A 20697-nucleotide genomic window follows, 5' to 3' on the forward strand; every position below is an offset into this window, starting at 1 on the left:
TCACGTTATAACCAAAGAGGATACACAGTTAATATCATAATGTACCTATTTGAATTCAGATTAGCTTGTTGGAGTTGGAACCTTAGTTTAGGGATAAATACGAATGGTATGTTATATATCACGTACGTATTAACAATTTTTTCAACAGAAGAAGTACCACTGACGAGTAAAGCTGATTTGTTATGTTCATGCCTATTTACATACAGTTGTCTTTAGAAATGGACGAAATCAGAAGTGATGATTTTTTCAAAGGTAACTTTATTTTGCAATGAATACATTCCTTATTATCTCTGAAAATAAATGTGAGTTACATTTTAAGATTTGCAGTGTCACGGCCGACACTCGGCTAACCGAGAGATTGGTCGGTTAATCTATATTGAGTATGTGGCTATATCGGCGGTGGGTCTGTTAATCGGGTTGGCTAAAGTCTGTTAATCAGGTGTTATCGAGGAAATCATTGGAAATTCTGCATGTTTCATTGTATAACTTTTTAAATATATGTTTATCATAAAAATTATTCATGTCTAACAAAACAATTCAATGTACCGAATCCAGTGGTGTAATTATTATTTTTCTAGCTTCGATGTACGATCTATAAAATGAAAAGGCGTGTTACTCATCAATAAATTTATACACATTTTACACACACAAAATGTACACAAAAAGACACGTTGGTTGAATTTACTTGCATGCGATATTTTGAACATCGAACAAAGACAGGCATTATGTTTGTCAACCAAATTGATATCATTGTGTGAAAAATCTACACAAAAATCTGTATTTTGGTGACATAAATCAATCTTTATTTAAAACCTGGTCTGTTAATGGGTCGGATGTATAAAACCCGGTCTGTTAATTGGTCTGTTAAGAGTTATGAATGGCAATAAAAGTATAATTTTATTGCTGTATGGGGTGTTATCGGATCAAATGGGTAGGCTAAACGAGTGGCTAAAATACACGGAAACAACACATGAGCAATGAAACATAATATATACGGAAACACTGACATGAACAATGAATTTAGGCCATGAATATTGAAAACTGACATAAAAAAAAGTGTAATATTAAAGTATTATTATACATCATGTTAAAATGCCATCTTTTGATTGCCTAATACGAAGGTGTTAATTTACTCTATCACATGGCTGAGCGGGTGACAATTTTTTGGAATGTCACCCTCTCGGCTAGACCAATCAAAAATCGGCAGTTTAAACGACAATGAATTGAATCTACATCAGTTATTTTATAGACAATGCTTAAAGTTCTAATTTACTATACAACGAAACGTGGAACGACTCAAACTTATTTCTTTTACAATTGTTGGAAAAACGTATTTCACTTGTTAATATTTTTACTTTAAAACCTATAAATCATTGTGTGTTATGCTTATTGTTGATATTAAACGCATTCGTTCACCATCGATGGGTTTCAACTGGTGATGTACATTTCATCATGTTCATTGTGATGTATATTTCTCAGCCAGATATGAGGCCTTTTGAAAGGGGTATTTACCCAAAATTTAAATAAAATAAATAACAATAACAAAATAACAGCAATTGAAAATATTTTTTTTCTTGATAGCAGAGCTTTTTTCCCGTTTCGGGCCTAATCCTTGTATCGTTTATATGTCAAGTCAATGCATACTATTGTCTATTTACTTCACTTCTAATGACGTTTTAAATACCCGTTACGCTGTCAAGTACGTGACTACATAGAAAATACTTTATAATAAAACTCATCTGTTAAAGAAAATGATGATAGGACATTCATTATAATAAATCAAATATCACATAGCTGAGAGGGTGATAAAGCAGATCGGTATCCCTCGAAAAAACATTGAGTTTTGTATGTAAATTGTATGTATGCTGTTCGGTATCCCTCGAATGAGAGAAAAGTAACAGACAATTTAAAGAATATAGAAATAAACAACACCCCCAATCCGGACCCGCATTGTATACACGAGAATCTGGATGGAAACACAGAATATATAGAATAATAGATAAGGACAGTAGGAAGTGATGCATTAATAAAAAAAGATAGAAAGAAGAAGAAAAAAATAATAACTGTTTGAGAATAAAGACATGAAACTTCCCTGAGTGTTGAAACAGTAACGGATTGCTATGTACTCATATTGGTAATAAATGCTAAAAGTTTACATGCGGACAACTGCAGTTCTCCTCTTATGTAGAAAGGAACTAAACGGAATAAAATGAATTAAAACTTAAGATAACCAAATGTAGCTGCATTCACTCCTTTCCATTTACTTCTTTAGACTGATTTGTAAACAACAGATGATTCAGTAATAGAAGAAAAGAACCAATCGGATGATGTTGACGATTTATAGTTTAACTCCAGTGACAAATATCATGTGCATATGAGAACAACAACACGTTATATGTGCCCCGTGTTGTATTAGAAAGACACTTTCGGACGGATTTGAGAACGTGCTACTTTGAACAGACAAAAAATTAAGGCTGAAGAAAACGTTAATAATACATTCATGCATATTCTAGCAGGCAATCCATATCCATATATTGAAGTGACACACTCCTTAATAAAATGCAAAGGAAGTCAAAATAAAAATGTTCTTACTAGAAGGATACTGTTGCAGCGTATTGTCATTTTTTTTTACTCAAGAGCATCTCATTCTTAACTTTTTCAAAGGGAAAATATAAAGGTAGCACAACTATTGTCGTGGCTAAATAACTCTTAACTGACACAATTTCAATTGTCCAACCCATTAACAGACTTTATTCCCATAATGTTCACTAAAACGTGGTATTACTGACGTTATATTACAATTATGAAATATTTACTAATTTCAATTTATATTTTAGAACCAAAGTACGATTTTGTGTCCTTTAAATGATATCTAAAATTGTTTTTTTTCGCCTTTCATTACAAAAATCGCTATGCGTATAAGCATAAATACTACATACTTGCGCGACGCCTTTTAGTTTTACTGAAAACTGCGTAGACTATGAAATGTTTTTACAGTTGGAAAATGTTCTATGATATATATCATTTTGTCAGACACTTTTCTTTTTTTGATTTGATTCTTATAATGTACCTAAAATCTGTATATTAAATAGATTTTAATATTAAAATTGGCGTTTTACTCTTAACAGACGTATAACCAACCCGATTAACAGACCAACCGCCGATATAGCCGCATACTCAATATAGATTAACCGACTATCTCTCGGTTAGCCGAGTGTCGGCCGTGAGTGTAGAAGTTGTGTATGTATATAAAAAAAAATAGTTAAAAATCCGAATGACACACGTAAGCTCTTATACAAAATATAGCTAAAAGGATTATTTTTCCCTCAAAAGATAGTTTACGCCATATACGTAGAACATGTAGAAATCGGGATCAAACTATACTTGTACGGACGCCAAAACAACCTCCTAAAGTAATGATGGTACCATCGAATTAACTAACAGCTATTCTATCAAAAGCTACTCATAGAAGTATCATGACTTCTTATAATGGAGGTCAAGGGAAATCCGATTTTAATATTGGAAACCTTGTTGACATTGAAACAACTTGGCTCCGGGTGAAATGGAGTATTTTTATCTGCTGTTGATACTGCGAACAATACTGTTTTACTCCCTCTACACTAAAATTCTCTGTTGTTAACTGTTCATGCCTGTATCTTTATCTTTATTATTTCATGTTCTGGTAATTGAATTCCGTCAACGTGATGGTAATATTTTCAGGTGAATTTTTTTTTTATATCAAAAACCTACATCATCATTCCCTGAATGTCTTTAAACATTGGCGCTCAACGTATTTAGATATCGAAACTTTTTGTTTAGAGCCTTTTGATATGTTTCTTAACGTCTCGAATTGGATCATTTTGTAAGATTTTTTATGGTCCAGATCGACGTGAGGATTCCAAAAGAATACTAGCTATCTGGAAATAATCAAGATATCTGATGGCATTGTACTATTGATGTACTTTGTAGGACTCATCATCACAAACCATATGTGCATAGTCCTTGAGGGTATATGTCCGTCTAAAACGTCATACCACCATGTTGAGTTTGTAGGATTTGGTATATTTCTGAGTACTGATACATGATAGATGAATTGTTATTGGTATATGACTGTCTGTATGAAAATATGTTTTTCTGACGTTTTATATAGCATTGAATGGAATTTCATGATTCAGTAAGACAACTGTACAGTACAACATACCACAGCATTTACCTGTTTTCACACACTGTCACACCGGATTCATATGAAACAAGAATGTGTCCCTAGTACACGGATGCCCCATCCGCACTATAATTTTCTATGTTCAATGGACCATGAAATGCGGGGAAATCCCTAATTTGGCTATCATAAGTAACATGTGTACTAAGTTGGACTTTAACTTCATAAAAAAACTACCTCGAACAAAAACTTTCACCTGAAGCGGGACAGACGGACGGACGGACGAACGGATGACCGAACGAACGGACAAACGAACGAACAGACAAACGAACAAACGGACAGACGCAGACCAGAAAACATAATGCCCATAAATGGGGCATAAAAATAATATAAACAAAAGTCATGTTGTGCTAGGATTATATCCATTATAAGGAAACTTTAGATGGTATGTTAAAGTCATATGAAACCTCAAACTAAAAAGAAAAATGATGCATATGTTTTTATAACAGAATGGATAGTTTTCATTATTAAACTTATGTACATATAATTTTCCCTCATTTTCCGTATGCAAATGACTTAGCATAACCCTTCTCGCAAAAAATCGGTGATCGCAATACGCATGGATCTGTCACTGAAATAAACTATTATCTGATTGTACATGTGATACACGTGATCAATATCCATGATTATTTGTTGATTGTTTACTATAAGGTGAGAATTGGTAAACTACGGCTACAAAACATGATAATTAATGAGCTGCCATATTTTCACATCATAACAGAGAGTTAACAAAATTGACGATTAAACGATATGTTTACGTAAAAAATGATAAAATCGTGCACAGAAGACTAAGTTTATGATATATACATGCATTGGTTCAATTTGGTTTAATTTCATATGTGAGTTTGTTTCAAAAGAGTATTATGTGACTAAAGACATACAGCATATCCCTCAAACTATTCATCTGTTATGATGAAAATATTTCATATTGAAAACGTAACTCATTCATTAACATGTTTCCTTGGCCAGTTTTATTTTGGTCTTGAACTTAAAATCAGTTCGAGAGTTCGTTGTCATACAAAATACCTAAAATATTGAAGTAGTTGATAAATCTGAAATTTCCGATGACTACATGTAACAGTGCTGTATTAACCTTTTTTTACCAGAAACGTCTCACTTAGGTAAGCCAAAAATATTATCACTAGTAAACAAATTTTGAACTTAAACTGTCATTTTGATCTGATCAGTCTTTCAGTAAATTGTCAGAATGATCTATACTGGGATAAATTTAAAAACCAAAAAGTACCTAAAATATAGTCAAAAGTAAAATAACAAAAATACTGAAATCATGGATACCAGGACTAAATTTTGTATATACGCCAGACGCGCGTTTCTTCTACAAAAGACATCAGTGACGCTCGAATCAAAAATACGATAAAACCAGCCCCCACTATCCACTTGCGTTTGTAGATTTGAAAAAGAAAGACAAACTCAAATGGATAGTGGTTGCTGGTTTTAATCAGATTGGTTTGGATTTGACTTACCGTTAGAAGATAATCCACCGGATCGTGTATACATAGAACCAATGCACCAATACGTACAACATTGACAGACCATGATAAAATCAAAAGAATAACCGTCACATTATGATGAATCAAAAATTCTAAGAAATCCTGAAAAAATCAGTTACCGGTAAACGGACAGAACATATCCTACAAAAAATAGCAGTAAACATTAATTCTGAGGGTATTCCGTTTTCCATATTCAATGCTACACCCCCACCCCCACCCCCACCCCAAAAAAAGACAAACATGAAACAACGGCTTTTATGAGTTTACATTTATATGACGCTTGGTCTTCACGCCATCTAATTAATCATTGAGTTGACCTCCGATGACTGCCAATGGTCATCTAACCCGGTAAAATCATAAATATAGATAAAAATCGATAGCGAACTCCTACAATTTGACATTTTGAAGTCTGTTTGATTACATATCATAGTTTTAAAATATATGTTCATCGTCGTTTTTACCTGTATAAGAATGAGTTTTTGAGGATCCAATCAATTAATTAAATAATTTACCCTTGTTTCACTTTCAATGATGACATTCTTTTCCTTTCAATAATTGAACACGCATAACTCATGCGTAACCCATCTCTAGCTAAGGGGTCAAATTGAAGGTCACATGAATTCGGTTTCAATGGGGTCGATTTATTCACTCTCAAGTGTCCAATTCATCAGCAATGTTTCTTAGCGTCTTTTGACAAAATGAAACCAAATTAGTTTTCTAAAGCGAATTATTATTTCACCATTTCACAATAATGATTGAACAACTCAAAAATCATATCTTTTTGTTAAATCTTTAATTAGTGCTAGTTTAACAACAAAACACTTAATCCATGACACCGGTATAAGATACTTGTTGAGTAATTTGTTTTTTACATTTAACACCGCTTTCAGCACTATTGTGTTGTTTTTTTTTTTGTGGCGTTTAGCTTTTGTTAGTGGAGGAAACCGGAGTGCGCGGAGAGAACCATCGCTAGGAAAACTGATGATCCTAGTACAGCATCGGTGTTGACGGGTTAACAGGTCGACTACTTCGACCACACGGCCACCAATGTCCGCTAGGATATATATTTAAGTTTGAAGCTTATTCTGAGATCCAAACAGTACTGTTTGATATATCTATTTGACATAATCACATTTTTTTTGTACAGAAAAAGGACTAATTTATTCAACCTTGAATTATAAAGACACCATACTTGAAGCCACTTACTTTTCTTTTATGGTCTGTGAACAGCATATAAATATATGAAATATGATAGCCAAATTATAAGAGGTAGTAGTAATACATATTGTTAGACACTGTCTGAAACACAAACAAAATAAATATTCAAAATTGAAAATAAAACTGAGAGTTCTTGAGAGCACGATTTATTCATTAGTTGTAATTAGCTTTGAACTGGCTTTCAGTAACTGCGAGCACTTTAAGATTCTGTGAATTTGTATTTATGTTAGCAAACCCTTTTTTGTAGTTGTCTCATTGGCTATCATACAACATCTTTTTTTTTTTTTTAATAGTGAGCAACATTTTAGATTGAATCTAAAATTCATTAGTTTATATAAAAAGTTGGCAGAATATTTGTGTGTGAAAGTTGGTGATCCAGAACGTATGTTTATTTGAAATCAACATCTGTGTAAGATGATGTGCCCTCAGCATGTAACACATTTATATGGAACGCCACAGCTATGTGGAACTCTGATATTACTTTATGTTGTTTTATTATTACTTAATGATATTTTATCTTTACATAATTTGGTTTTGACATTACGTAATGATGTTTTAATGTAACTCAATATGGAATAGTCATTACTTAATGTTATTTCGATATTACACGATATGGTTTCGTAATGACTTGATATAGTTTTGTCATTACTCAATATGGTGTTGTCATTACTCGATGTGGTTTCACCAATATTTGATATGGTTATGTCATTTGTCAATGTGGGTTTAACATTACTTGATGTGTTTGTGACTTAACGTAATGTAGTTGTTTGATGACATGATATGGTTTTGTCATTTCGTAATGATGATTTGTCTATTCTTTATATGGTTTTAACATTACGCAATGATGTTTCAAAATTTGACGATTTTACACTACTTGATGTGTTTGTTTCATTATTTGATGTGGCCTTGTTATTCTTTGATGTGGTCCTGTCATTCTTTGAAGTGTGATAGTTGAAGAAAGACGGTCAAATAAAAACACGAAGAGACTACCAGTTAACGAAAAGCACTAATCAAAATATTCAGAACTGAGCAACATCGAAAATCTAGGAACTCATGTATTCCCAGATGTAATGCCGTTTGCCTTATTATTTTTTCGTATTTTTGTCATCATAGTTCAGGCTGTTATTTTTTCTCTTTTGAGTTGTTTCCCATTTTGTCATTTCGAAACTTTTTATACAGTTACTTTTTGGAAGCAATCTTGATGTATACATATAGTTACAGATGAATATACATTGTAGGTCTTTATATACAACTTATATCTATTGAGGTGCATATAGACTGTAAAGCTGTGAAACTGTATATCTGTTAAGATATATACATACAATAACTATATATCTTTACAATTGTACATTTTATATGCATCCAGAGATACTAAAAAAAGTCTAGACTTACCGACATTATCATTATCATATAGGTGAATTCGAGGGGATATGATTGAAACCTTCAAAATTACGAAATGGCCCCTTTGTTATTAAGGAGGCAAGCTCCTTTTAAACATTGCAGAGGAATCTCCTCAGGATATACAACAAAGGAGCAGTAGCAGGACAAATAATTACATAGTGACAGTAGATTATTGGTTTTTGTTTTGTTTGTTGCATTGGTTATTGCTCACTTTTGAGCTCTTATGCAGATTGAGGCGAAAGATGGATACTAGTAGTCCATTTATATGATGTAGGTGTTATTGCCGTCTAGCAAACGCAGGGACAAAAATCATTAGATAAATAGTAGGCTACTGAATATGTGACTATCGCATTTATGAAGGGACTAGGAGTTGCATTTCAGGGGTGAACTATTACTTGGCATTAGTATGCATTAGCTCAACATTAATTTTTGGACTGTGATTTTTTAGGAATCAAATTAAATAGAAAATAGGTGTTTCTAGTGTTGATAGTATTTGTTTCCTAGAAAATAGTGTTACAATTCCTATTTATAAACTTGGATTTAATACAATTCATATATTTTTGGAATTACAATTCGTATTTATAAACTATGATGGATAATGTACTGGTGATTTAGAAATAAACTGACACTGCTACTTAACTTTAGGAATGTCAAATTTTGTTTAGTGTTATCTTGGCCATGGAAGGTCAAAATATTTGAGACCTTTTGAAATATCATTAGGACTTTAAATATCATGGTGATAGGGTATAACAATGAACCGTTAAATAGATTTACGAGGAAATAAGTTGGCTAAAGGATTTGTGATTGATGGAATTACCTATGTAGCATTGTCCGTCATTGTTAAATATCAGTCTGATTTGTTCAGAACTTGGGAAAATTGAAATCTGAATATTCATTCAGAGCAATTAAAAGAGTTTCTTTTTGCAACACGTTCGTAAAAGTTTGATAATTAATCTGGCTACATAATGCCTGAAGGATTGTGATATTAACCACCTTTGAACAGTTTATTGATGAAATGTTAGAATGCCTTTCAGAGTTAGTGTTAGATTTCATACCTATTAGCTATACATTTGTTTATATATATATATATATATATATATATATATATATATGAGTCTGAAAGATTGTGTAACAATACCGATAAATAGATGGAAAACAAAACACTAAAAAGTGTTGAATATCATTGCACAAAGATGGAAAAACTGAACAGATGATATAAATTATACAATAATAGCAAATATTTCGGCTCAACAAATGGCCTTCTTCGGTGACAAAAGTTTTAACAATAATGAGATATAATGTATAAGGTGTAAACATAGATCACTAATAATACAGGTAAGTTTTGGTCGATTGATTTTAATCTAAAATCCTGAATATAATAATATAAACACTAGACTGTAAATTTAATTATTTCTTTCTATTGATTCCATCTGGATGGAGGACACCCAGTGTTTTTATCCAAAACCTCTCCCGATTTTCTCTTTGCCTATGTTGCCATGTACAATCCTGTTCGATCACAAGGATCTTCATGTGATCAAAATCTTTCAGATTGTGATCTGGTAACCTGAAATGTTGGCTGACAGGAATATACGGTTTTTTTGTGAGGTCACTCCTGTGGCCATTGAGGCGTTTGTGAAATGGCTGCATAGATTCACCAACATATTGGAGACCACATCTAGGACACTCAAGAACGTAAATCACGTTTGAGCTTTTGCAGTTGACATTGCAGAAGATCTTGTATGTCTTTTCTGTGGTCTTACTGTGAAATGTTGATGAATGCTGCAATTGGTTGCAACATGTTATGTTAAAATTCATAAACCTGATAACCCAGGTAGACCAATCGTCTCAGCTAATGGTCATCCCACAGAAAAAATATCCGAATTCGTTGATTACTATCTTCGACCTCATGTAGAAAACTTGCCATCTTTTATTAAAGATTCTACAGATTACTTACTAAAGATGCAGGATTTAAACCCTCTACCTGCCAATACTACTCTTGTCACTATGGATGTCACCTCTCTCTATACGAATATTCCCCATGCGGATGGTATTGAAGCATGTAGAGAAGTTTGGGACTCTCGATCTCTTAAAATTCCACCTACTGATTGCTTAGTTGAAATGCTTACTATGGTCTTGAAAAAGAACAACTTCACATTCCAAGGAGAACACTATTTACAGACAAATGGCACTGCTATGGGTACAAAAATGGCTCCATCTTATGCCAATATATTCATGGGTAAATTTGAAAAGCAACTGCTGGAGTGCTCCATCGAAAAACCGCTTTCCTGGTATCGATTTATTGATGACGTTGACATGAAATGGGACAAGGGAGACCAAAAATTACAAAATTTTATAACAAATGCTAACAATCAACACCCTACCATCAAATTCACCCATGAAACATCTAATTCCACCATAAACTTCCTTGATACATCTAGCACCCTCTCTGTAGGTATAATAAACACAGATATATACTCTAAACCTACAGATACTCATCAATACTTGTCGCCTGAAAGTTGCCATCCTCCACACTGCACGAAGAGCATTCCATACAGCCAAGCTCTAAGAATAAGGCGAATCTGCTCCTCTGAAGACACTGCAAAACAACGTCTGGGGCAGCTTAAAGGACATTTGAAAAGAAGGGGATATAAACACAAAAACATCAAAAATAGTTTTCGAAAAGCGGAATCCATCCCCAGAAGCAGTCTGCTAACTTACAAAGATAAACAGAAAAGTAAAAGAATCCCATGTGTGCTCACCTACCATCCATGCCTGAGAAATAGTTTCAAGACCATTCGTGATCATTGGACAGCAATCGAGAAACATTCGAAGTTATCCAAAATCTTTCCTGAGCCTCCCATGATTGCCTTCAAACAACCTAACAGCCTGAGAAATATACTTGTCCGTGCTGACCTTTCCAAACCTAACCATACTGTAGGTAATTGTCAGCCTTGTGGGGATAAGCGCTGCAAATGTTGCAACCAATTGCAGCATTCATCAACATTTCACAGTAAGACCACAGAAAAGACATACAAGATCTTCTGCAATGTCAACTGCAAAAGCTCAAACGTGATTTACGTTCTTGAGTGTCCTAGATGTGGTCTCCAATATGTTGGTGAATCTATGCAGCCATTTCACAAACGCCTCAATGGCCACAGGAGTGACCTCACAAAAAAACCGTATATTCCTGTCAGCCAACATTTCAGGTTACCAGATCACAATCTGAAAGATTTTGATCACATGAAGATCCTTGTGATCGAACAGGATTGTACATGGCAACATAGGCAAAGAGAAAATCGGGAGAGGTTTTGGATAAAAACACTGGGTGTCCTCCATCCAGATGGAATCAATAGAAAGAAATAATTAAATTTACAGTCTAGTGTTTATATTATTATATTCAGGATTTTAGATTAAAATCAATCGACCAAAACTTACCTGTATTATTAGTGATCTATGTTTACACCTTATACATTATATCTCATTATTGTTAAAACTTTTGTCACCGAAGAAGGCCATTTGTTGAGCCGAAATATTTGCTATTATTGTATAATTTATATCATCTGTTCAGTTTTTCCATCTTTGTGCAATGATATTCAACACTTTTTAGTGTTTTGTTTTCCATCTATTTATCGGTATTGTTACACAATCTTTCAGACTCATATAATTTTTCCTGTTTGTGTAGTATTGTCAATTTTGATGATCCAATACCTATTAAGTTTACTGGTTGGTAGATTCGTATAGACTCTATATATATATATATATATATATAGTCTACCAAAATGAATATAGTCGTTTGGAATACCAACAGAAACATACACTTAGGAAACATCCAAAGATGACAACTGTTCAAGTTTTATTAGGATCATCTTTTCTCTATCTTTCATTATTGTTACTTTCCATTCCTAGTTGTGAGACTGAAGAAGCTGGATGTGACCCATCGTGCCAGAATGATGCTTCCTGTCAACAGAATAAATGTCAGTGTGGAACATCATTTGTGGGGCAATCGTGTGAAGTTAATGTAAGTTCATTTTGTATTATATTTTGAATTATAGTAGTAGTAGAATAAGAACTATTGAATTTGAATAAGCATGTGAGAGAGTATTAATTGGGTACCTGAAGAGCATAAAACCTTAAAAATTCATTTCAAATGACGTTGACTCTCATGTTTGGTACATGAAAATACTGTAAACCAACTTATTTTCACGTGTGATTTGATTTTGAGATTTTCACGAGTAGAAAAATTACACGAATATAAACATCACGAATATGTAAAACTTGGATCATGTCTTATTTAAGAACATCAAGAAAATGTGAAAATCTTGAAATTAAAATCACTGCAAAATGCGCCTGAAACGGCTATATGTGACATAGAGTATCTGCAAAAATAAGTTGGTGTACACTTTACAGTATAATGTACACTTTTTTTTAAATCATATAAACGAATGACATTATTTTTTTCCAAAAATAACAGTAATGGTTATTAATTGAGACCTCTGACATCAATCCCAGTAAGGATGTTTAATTAATCAATTAAGAAAAATTTAATTTTTTTGTTTTTTTTATATGCGGTTTCTAAGCATGTATTAAGATTTGGGATTTGGGGTCCAATCAGAGTGAGTTTTCAAGTAAATCCAATTCTGGGTGCTAAATTAAACTGTTTGATTTCAACAAAAAATGAATTTATTGGCTCATGGGTTCTTTGATATGCTGAATCTTACTGTGTATTAAGATTTGGGCTCTGTTATTAATTTCCCCCATATTGATGTATAAAGGGTCCAAACTTTTGTTTGATTTCATCAAAAATTGAATTCTTGGGATTCTCTGTGTTGGCCAATCTGACCATGTATTCAGATTTTGGATATTGGACCACAATAAGTGAATGTCCAATTTCAAACATGTAAGCGGTAAGACCACATTATTTCTCTGTCCGAATCCTATGTTATGTCAAACATTTGATCACAATCCAAATTCAGAGCTGTAACAAGCTTGATATTAGGTCAATACTTGCCCCAATCTTTCAGGGTTCAACCTCTGCCATTGTATCAAGCTGTGACCAAGTGTGACTTTGATATAATATCTCTTTTGTACTTTTTTTATTAATGGCTCTTGTCAATGATAGAAACAGCTCTTATTAGCATGGTTAATGTTAAATATATACCGGGTAGAAGTTGATTGTTTTTCCCCTAAGAGTATGATTTAGATAGTCATACAAATGAGGTTCTAGATGCTAGTATTTTGTATTTTTATAATGCTTTGAAAAGTAACATTGAGGTTTCTGCAACCTAAAGTTAACTTTCAAGTTTGGCCAAATCATTTGAAACTGTTTCATGTTTAGCTTGAGCTCATTCCTTATATGTCACAAATTGTCTGTTGAATAACTTGAGTATTCTTTAACATATCTTTAACACCAAGTTAGGAACTTATTAATAGGGACAGAAGGACATTTATCAGAACTTCAGGATTGGCCCTTTATTTTTGCAGTAATTTGTGATAATGCAAGTCTTTGTGTTCTACGAAATTCATGATTTATACCTGGAATGAAGATAAATATTTTTGGGGATTCAGGATGACACTCCCTTGCTATAAGTAACGTTTTGTGTTCAGATGCATACATACCAACAGACATTTTATTTTTTATAAGCTCACCTGGCCTAAAAGGCCAAGTGAGCTTTTCTGATCATTTGGCGTCTGTCGTCCGTCGTCCGTTGTCGTCTTTTAACTTTTACAAAAATCTTCTCCTCTGAAACTGCTGGGCCAAATTTAACCAAACTTGGCCACAGTCATCATTTGGGTATCTAGTTTTAAAAATGTGTCTGATGACTCGGCCAACCAACCAAGATGGCCGCCATGGCTAAAAATAGAACGTAGGAGTAAATGCAGTTGTTGGCTTATATCTCTGAAACTTAAACATTTAGAGTAAATCTGACATTGGGGTAAAAATGTTCATCAGGTTGAGATCTATCTGCCCTGGAATTTTCAGATGAATCAGACAACCTGTTGTTGGGTTGCTGCCCCTGAATTAGTAATTTTATGGAAATTTTGCATTTTTATGTTATTATCTTGAATATTATTATAGAAAGAGATAAACTGTAAACAGCAATAATGTTCAACAAAGTAAGATCTACAAATAAATCAACATTACCAAAATTGTTAATTGACCCCTTAGTGAGTTATTGACCTTTATAGTCAATTTTTACCAGTTTTTCGTAAATTATTGTAATCTTTTACAAAAATCTTCTCCTCTGAAACAACTTAGACAAATTTAACCAAACTTGGCCACAATCATCATTAGAGTATCAAGTTTAAAAATGTGTCTGATGAGCCCGCCTGCTAACCAACATGCCTGACATGGCTAAAAATAGAATATAGGGGTAAAATGCAGTTTTTGGCTTATATCTCTGAAACTTAAGCATTTAGAACAAATCTTACATAAAATAAAATGTTTATCAGGTTGAGATTTATCTTCCCTGAAATTTTCAGACAAATCAAATAACCCCTTGTTGGGTTGCTGCCCCTGAATAAGTAATATTAAAGAAATTTTGCAGTTTTTGGTTATCATCTCGAATATAATTATAGATACAGATAAACTGTAAATAGCAATAATGTTCAGCAAAGTAAGATCTACAAATGAGTCAACAAGACTAAAATTGTCAACTTCCCCTTAAGAAGTTATTCCCCTTTAAAGTCAACTATTAACAATTTTTCGTAAATATTTGTTTATCTTCTCCTCTGAAACTACTGAGACAAATTTAACCAAACTTGGTCACAATCATCATTAGGGTATTTAGTTTAAAAAAAATTGTTGGATGATCCCGCCTGTCAACCAACATGGCCAACTTGGCTTAAAATAAAACATAGGGGTAAAATGCAGTTAACAAAAAAATATATCAGGTGAGCGTCACAGGCTCCTTTAGATACAAAAAAAAGCTAAAATGCAAACCAATAGCTATGAAATTTTCCTTGGCTCAAATACTGTATAGTGGGTTATTTTTCGCGGGGTGTAAATTTTCTATTATTTCTAGTGGATTGATCAAAACCACCAAAATAAAATCCGCCAATTTAAAAGTGCACAAGCAAAGGTATTGATAAAAGTTTTGAATCCGCCAAAATATTAACCGCTAAAATATTTCCTATACCTGATTCAATGAAAATCATATCAATTAATACTAGACTACAGTAGATAAAAGAATAGCAATGAACAAAACTATATTAATTATATAAAATCTTTGTTTTAATAGTGAATCAATACATTGTAATAATTATTTATATTGTATATACACATGTAGCATCAAATTGTTCAGATGCACCATGCAAGAGTGGCGGACAGTGTCTGGATTTAACAGGGGTAAGTATACCAATCTTTTTAAAGGTGGTACCAAACAACTTCACTGAATTAATTTGACTCATCAATTTTCATTAAAATTGTGACAAAATACTGACTTGGACCCTTTTGCAAAAAATCAAAAAATCAAAAACTTGAACAACACATTTTATCAAGCAGTTTGACAAGCACTGAATTTTATCATTATGAAGATTAATATTTTCCAGATTAACAATAAAACACAATGAAACATTCAACTGATTTTTTACAAAGCTATCTCAATGTAGAGTTTAAATCAAGAAAATATGCTGCATCATAGACATATATACTCCACATCTACTTCAATTCATTTTTTTTGTCCACCTAGCAGCATTATGTTTTTCAGTCTGTGTGTCGATTATATATAAAAAAAGAAGATGTGGTATGATTGCCAAGGAGACAACTCTCCACAAGAGATCAAAATGACACAGAAATTAACAACTATAAATCACCGTACGGCATTCAACAATTAGCAAAGCCCATACTGCATAGTCAGCTATAAAAGGCCCCGAAATGACAACGTAAAACAATGTAGTTTGTTTGCCTGTATGTTCTTCCATCTGTCCTCCCTCAGGTTAAAGGTTTGGTTAAAGTTTTTTGGCCAAGGGTAATTTTTGATGAAGTTGAGGTCTAATCAACTTGAAACTTAGAACACATGTTTATGATCCCTATGATTTGATCTTTCGAATTTTAAAGCCAAATTAAAGTTTTGACTCCAATTTCATGGTCCACTGATCATAGAAAATGAAAGTGCCAGTTGGGCATCCATGTACTATGGCCACATTCTTGTTCATTAGAATTTCTTACCTAAGGTCTTATTCATAATTTTGAAAAAAATCTTGTATTGTTTTTCCAAAGCTCATGTAAAATAGAAAAAAATCCAAAATGATGTAATTGGATTTTTTTATGAGGATGTATATTGAAATACAAACATAATGCTTTCCAATTATTTTAATAAAAACCACATGAAGATTAATACTAACAAAATATGTATAATTATTTCTGAATGTTCGTGTAAAAAACGTTTTTCCAAAGTCATTTAATAGGTTTTTTTTTATGAGGATAGAAATTGAAATAAAAACATTAAGCTATCACACGATTTTGATAAAGACCACATATAATATATATACATAAGGTATCTCTGTGGTCAAAGATTATTGCAGTAAAATATGATATGATGAATATTTTTTTTATTAACTGACAGTCCTTCAAGCAATAGTTGAAATGATAGAAATGTTTACAACAATTATTTAAGTAAATTGATTAAAAAAAGGTAGTTGTCTACCTTGTTCTTCAACTTAATAATCCAAGTATTTACCTGCAAAATTGTAATTGACCTAGATTTATAAAAGGAAAAGAACTTATTAAAAACATGCAATAAATCACTTTAAAAACAATGCTAATTAAGACTTTATAACAGTTTATTCTCATACTTTTCAGTCTACACCAAGTTTCAGCTGGGACAACATCCCTAATGCGCCTTGAAATGAGGAACTCAAAAGTCACGTGTAAAGAAAAAATCTCTGTGTAGTGATATTGGACATGTTTCTATTTTTAACAAATGACTGAACTTAATTATTTGTGGTGATTAGGAAAGTAGAGGAACATAGAATAAATGTGTAAAAACTATGGAGCTATTGAATGTGTTCAAAGTATTAAATTTTCAAAGAACTTATTGTGTTAAAAAGGGGATATTTTACCACAAGGAGCCGCATCACAAAAGGATGTTCGGGGTTTGCTAATTTACGGAAAAAGTAATCTCACTTCGTACCCCGAAAATTTAACCACATATGTGAAAATGTCACAGCTTCAAAACAAGCTATCATACATATCCAAGTTTACGATATGGACTGAGCTACAGGAAAAAACGTTACCATTATCGCCTATGGAAAAACAATTAAAGATATTGAGCCAATTTACAAAAGATAAATCAGAAGTTATCAGAGTGATCTATGGATGATTTCACCTTGTACACCCGGGAAAATTGTGAAAATGATGGTAAGTATTTTTTTATTTATACCCAGATATCCCAGATGATTTCAGATAACCATTATAGATAAATACCAGCAGATACTCAATGAAATTTTCGCTTTTAGAAAGCATTACAGGCACGGGGCTGAACACTTTTTTTAGGCACAATTCTAACTTTGTTTACACCCCGAGAGATCCGAAAGGAATTTGTTTATGAATTGAAAAAGGCATGAACTAACATAATAGTTTTATCTGTAAGTAAACATGACACAATACAGTCTTTGTTATGTAATTATCACTCCGGTTTACAGGAATAACTGATAATCAAGGGAGATAACACACTCCATACGAGTAAAGTGAAATACATCATCATCATGTGCTTTTATCCAATAATTTGACCCATGGTCAGTCAGTAGATATCACAGGCAGTTAATAAACAGACAAACATGTACATGTATTAAAGAAATCATGAATTATTATTTGTAATGCACACTAGCAAATCACAAGATATTGTCTTTTCTCAGTGAAAAAGGGGGAGGGTCAACAAACCTTTCGAAAACAATATTGCTGCACCTTTTCAACTATTAAGCTAGTTAGCTACCACTCGTTGCTTCTAATATAAAAGATTTAAATGAAGGTTGATAAGCCACAAGGGAGAAGCATTTTTCTTTCTTTGCGATAAAACGTTCAAGAATTTGATTTTTGCTCTCTCAATAATACTTATGCATTCAAACCAAATAATAACACAGCCTGAGTAATTTTTTTGTCTTATTTCAGTTCCAGTCATATCATTACTTTTTAACCTGAGATGACAAACTAGAGGTTTTAAAAGGTCCTGAATAACTGGTAAGCATTTTGTTTTATTTGGCAAGCTCTAAATTGTTTATTTATGGTATTTATGCAATTCAAATTACAGTCGGTATGTTAAAAATATACTGATATGCAAACTGTTGCTATGGTCTTGGCATTAAATGAAAATGCTTGGTTACTGATCTTTTCGACTCCATATTTCAAGTTAAACCTTGCGGCAACTGTTCCTCATGTAACACTGCAAACTATAATTAGCATTATTTTGATATGTGGTTATTTAATGACGCCATATTACGTGTGATGTCACAATGTTTCCTTTAAAAACCTCATGCCGATATCTCACTGATAAAAGATTTTCACTGAAATACATGTAAAAAACATTTTTTCTCAAATACAATTATGTGAAAGAACCAAGTTTTGAAAATTTGCACTTCATCGCACTCTAATTATATGATTCAAATGACTTTTACAGTAGTTTATAGTGGTTTCTACAGTATAAAATACCAGGTTTCCACCGGCTAGAATAATTAAGTATTTTGGTGTTTTTTTTATGAAATCTTCATTTTTGCATAATTTCTCTGTCAAAATGCACTTTTAGGCACCAGAAAATTTTATTGAATGCTTTAACAGGGTCTGTGTGTTGTATTTTAAGGTTACATTCAGATGTTTTGTCCTTCTTTTGACTAGTGAAGGTATACTGTTAGAAATTAATTATGCATACACTTTGTATTCAAAATAAATAAATATAACGATAAAAGTGTCATTGCCTTATAGTGCTGAAACAACTTTATTTTTTTTCAGAAATGGACAAAAATACACAGATTTATTCAGAATGTCATACCGATGAAGATCACATAAAAATATTTGGAAAAATCAGAACTATGGATTGCAATATGGGACAACATCCCTAATGCGCCTTGAAATGAGGAACTCAAAAGTCACGTGTAAAGAAAAAATCTCTGTGTAGTGATATTGGACATGTTTCTATTTTTAACAAATGACTGAACTTAATTATTTGTGGTGATTAGGAAAGTAGAGGAACATAGAATAAATGTGTAAAAACTATGGAGCTATTGAATGTGTTCAAAGTATTAAATTTTCAAAGAACTTATTGTGTTAAAAAGGGGATATTTTACCACAAGGAGCCGCATCACAAAAGGATGTTCGGGGTTTGCTAATTTACGGAAAAAGTAATCTCACTTCGTACCCCGAAAATTTAACCACATATGTGAAAATGTCACAGCTTCAAAACAAGCTATCATACATATCCAAGTTTACGATATGGACTGAGCTACAGGAAAAAACGTTACCATTATCGCCTATGGAAAAACAATTAAAGATATTGAGCCAGCTGTACTTGTCCCAGTGGATACAGTGGATATTTATGTGAAAAGCCAATATATATAGACTACTGTGAATATTTCCCTTGTTTAAATGGTGGAAACTGTACATCAATGAACAATGAATACCAGTGTGCTTGTCCACCAGGTACATAAATCTTTCTGTCTTCCTTCGTATCTCCTCTCATGCTGTCCTGAGATCACCCAATGAAATGTTTTTATTGCGCGCCTCAGCAATTTATTACCATTTTCATTTTGAAATACTTAAAAATTATATTACTTATGAAAAATCAAAGTTCAAAACATTATCTGAAAGATTGTGCAGGCTATAAATAATTATAATAACACTTGGTAATACGGCTGCTGTAAAATAGTTATATTTTACAAGTTGAAATTTCATGATTTCTGAAACCGAACTAATTCAAGATGATTAATACATGCATGAGGTCTTTTAAAGCTGACTATGCTTTATTGGTTTTACTCATGGTTGTAGACCATACAGTGACCTACAATGTAAAGCTGTTAATTACTGTTTCATTTGATCACTTGTAAAGAGTTAACTCATTGGCAATCATGCCACATCTTCTTATTTTTATATAAGGGGTATTTTTTGGGGGGAAAAATGATTTTTTTTTATTAGCAAAATTAATCCTTCGTATATTTCCCAGTTGATATTGATCCTAGCAATGAGCATGTCAATTGTGAAATGAACATATATTAGTTGTTCAATGACAATTTTCAGGGGTATTAAATTCAGAAAACAGTAAGTTACTTCAACAACAACTGCTGGCTTAGTGTGTTTTACAGATCATACTTTAGTGTTGTATCTACTGGTACTTATGATAATAAACTTAGAATTTCTCCAAA

The 20697-nt window shown here is 32.6% G+C and overlaps 1 protein-coding gene and 1 long non-coding RNA gene across 2 annotated transcripts; both read left to right on the forward strand.

The window, feature by feature from the left end:
- The first annotated feature begins 10125 nt into the window (after positions 1-10125).
- Positions 10126-12371, forward strand: LOC139510751 (uncharacterized). Its single transcript, XM_071297279.1, has 2 exons — positions 10126-10801; positions 12256-12371. The coding sequence occupies exons 1-2, from the start codon at positions 10126-10128 to the stop codon at positions 12369-12371; spliced, it is 792 nt and encodes a 263-aa protein (XP_071153380.1).
- A 4794-nt stretch (positions 12372-17165) lies between these two features.
- Positions 17166-19843, forward strand: LOC139511637 (uncharacterized). Its single transcript, XR_011662061.1, has 3 exons — positions 17166-17707; positions 18458-18526; positions 19292-19843. It is a non-coding gene; the product is annotated as an uncharacterized lncRNA (long non-coding RNA).
- Positions 19844-20697: the final 854 nt, after the last annotated feature.

This window comes from Mytilus edulis, chromosome 2, assembly GCF_963676685.1.
Source record: "Mytilus edulis chromosome 2, xbMytEdul2.2, whole genome shotgun sequence".
Classification (NCBI taxonomy): Eukaryota; Metazoa; Mollusca; class Bivalvia; order Mytilida; family Mytilidae; genus Mytilus; species Mytilus edulis.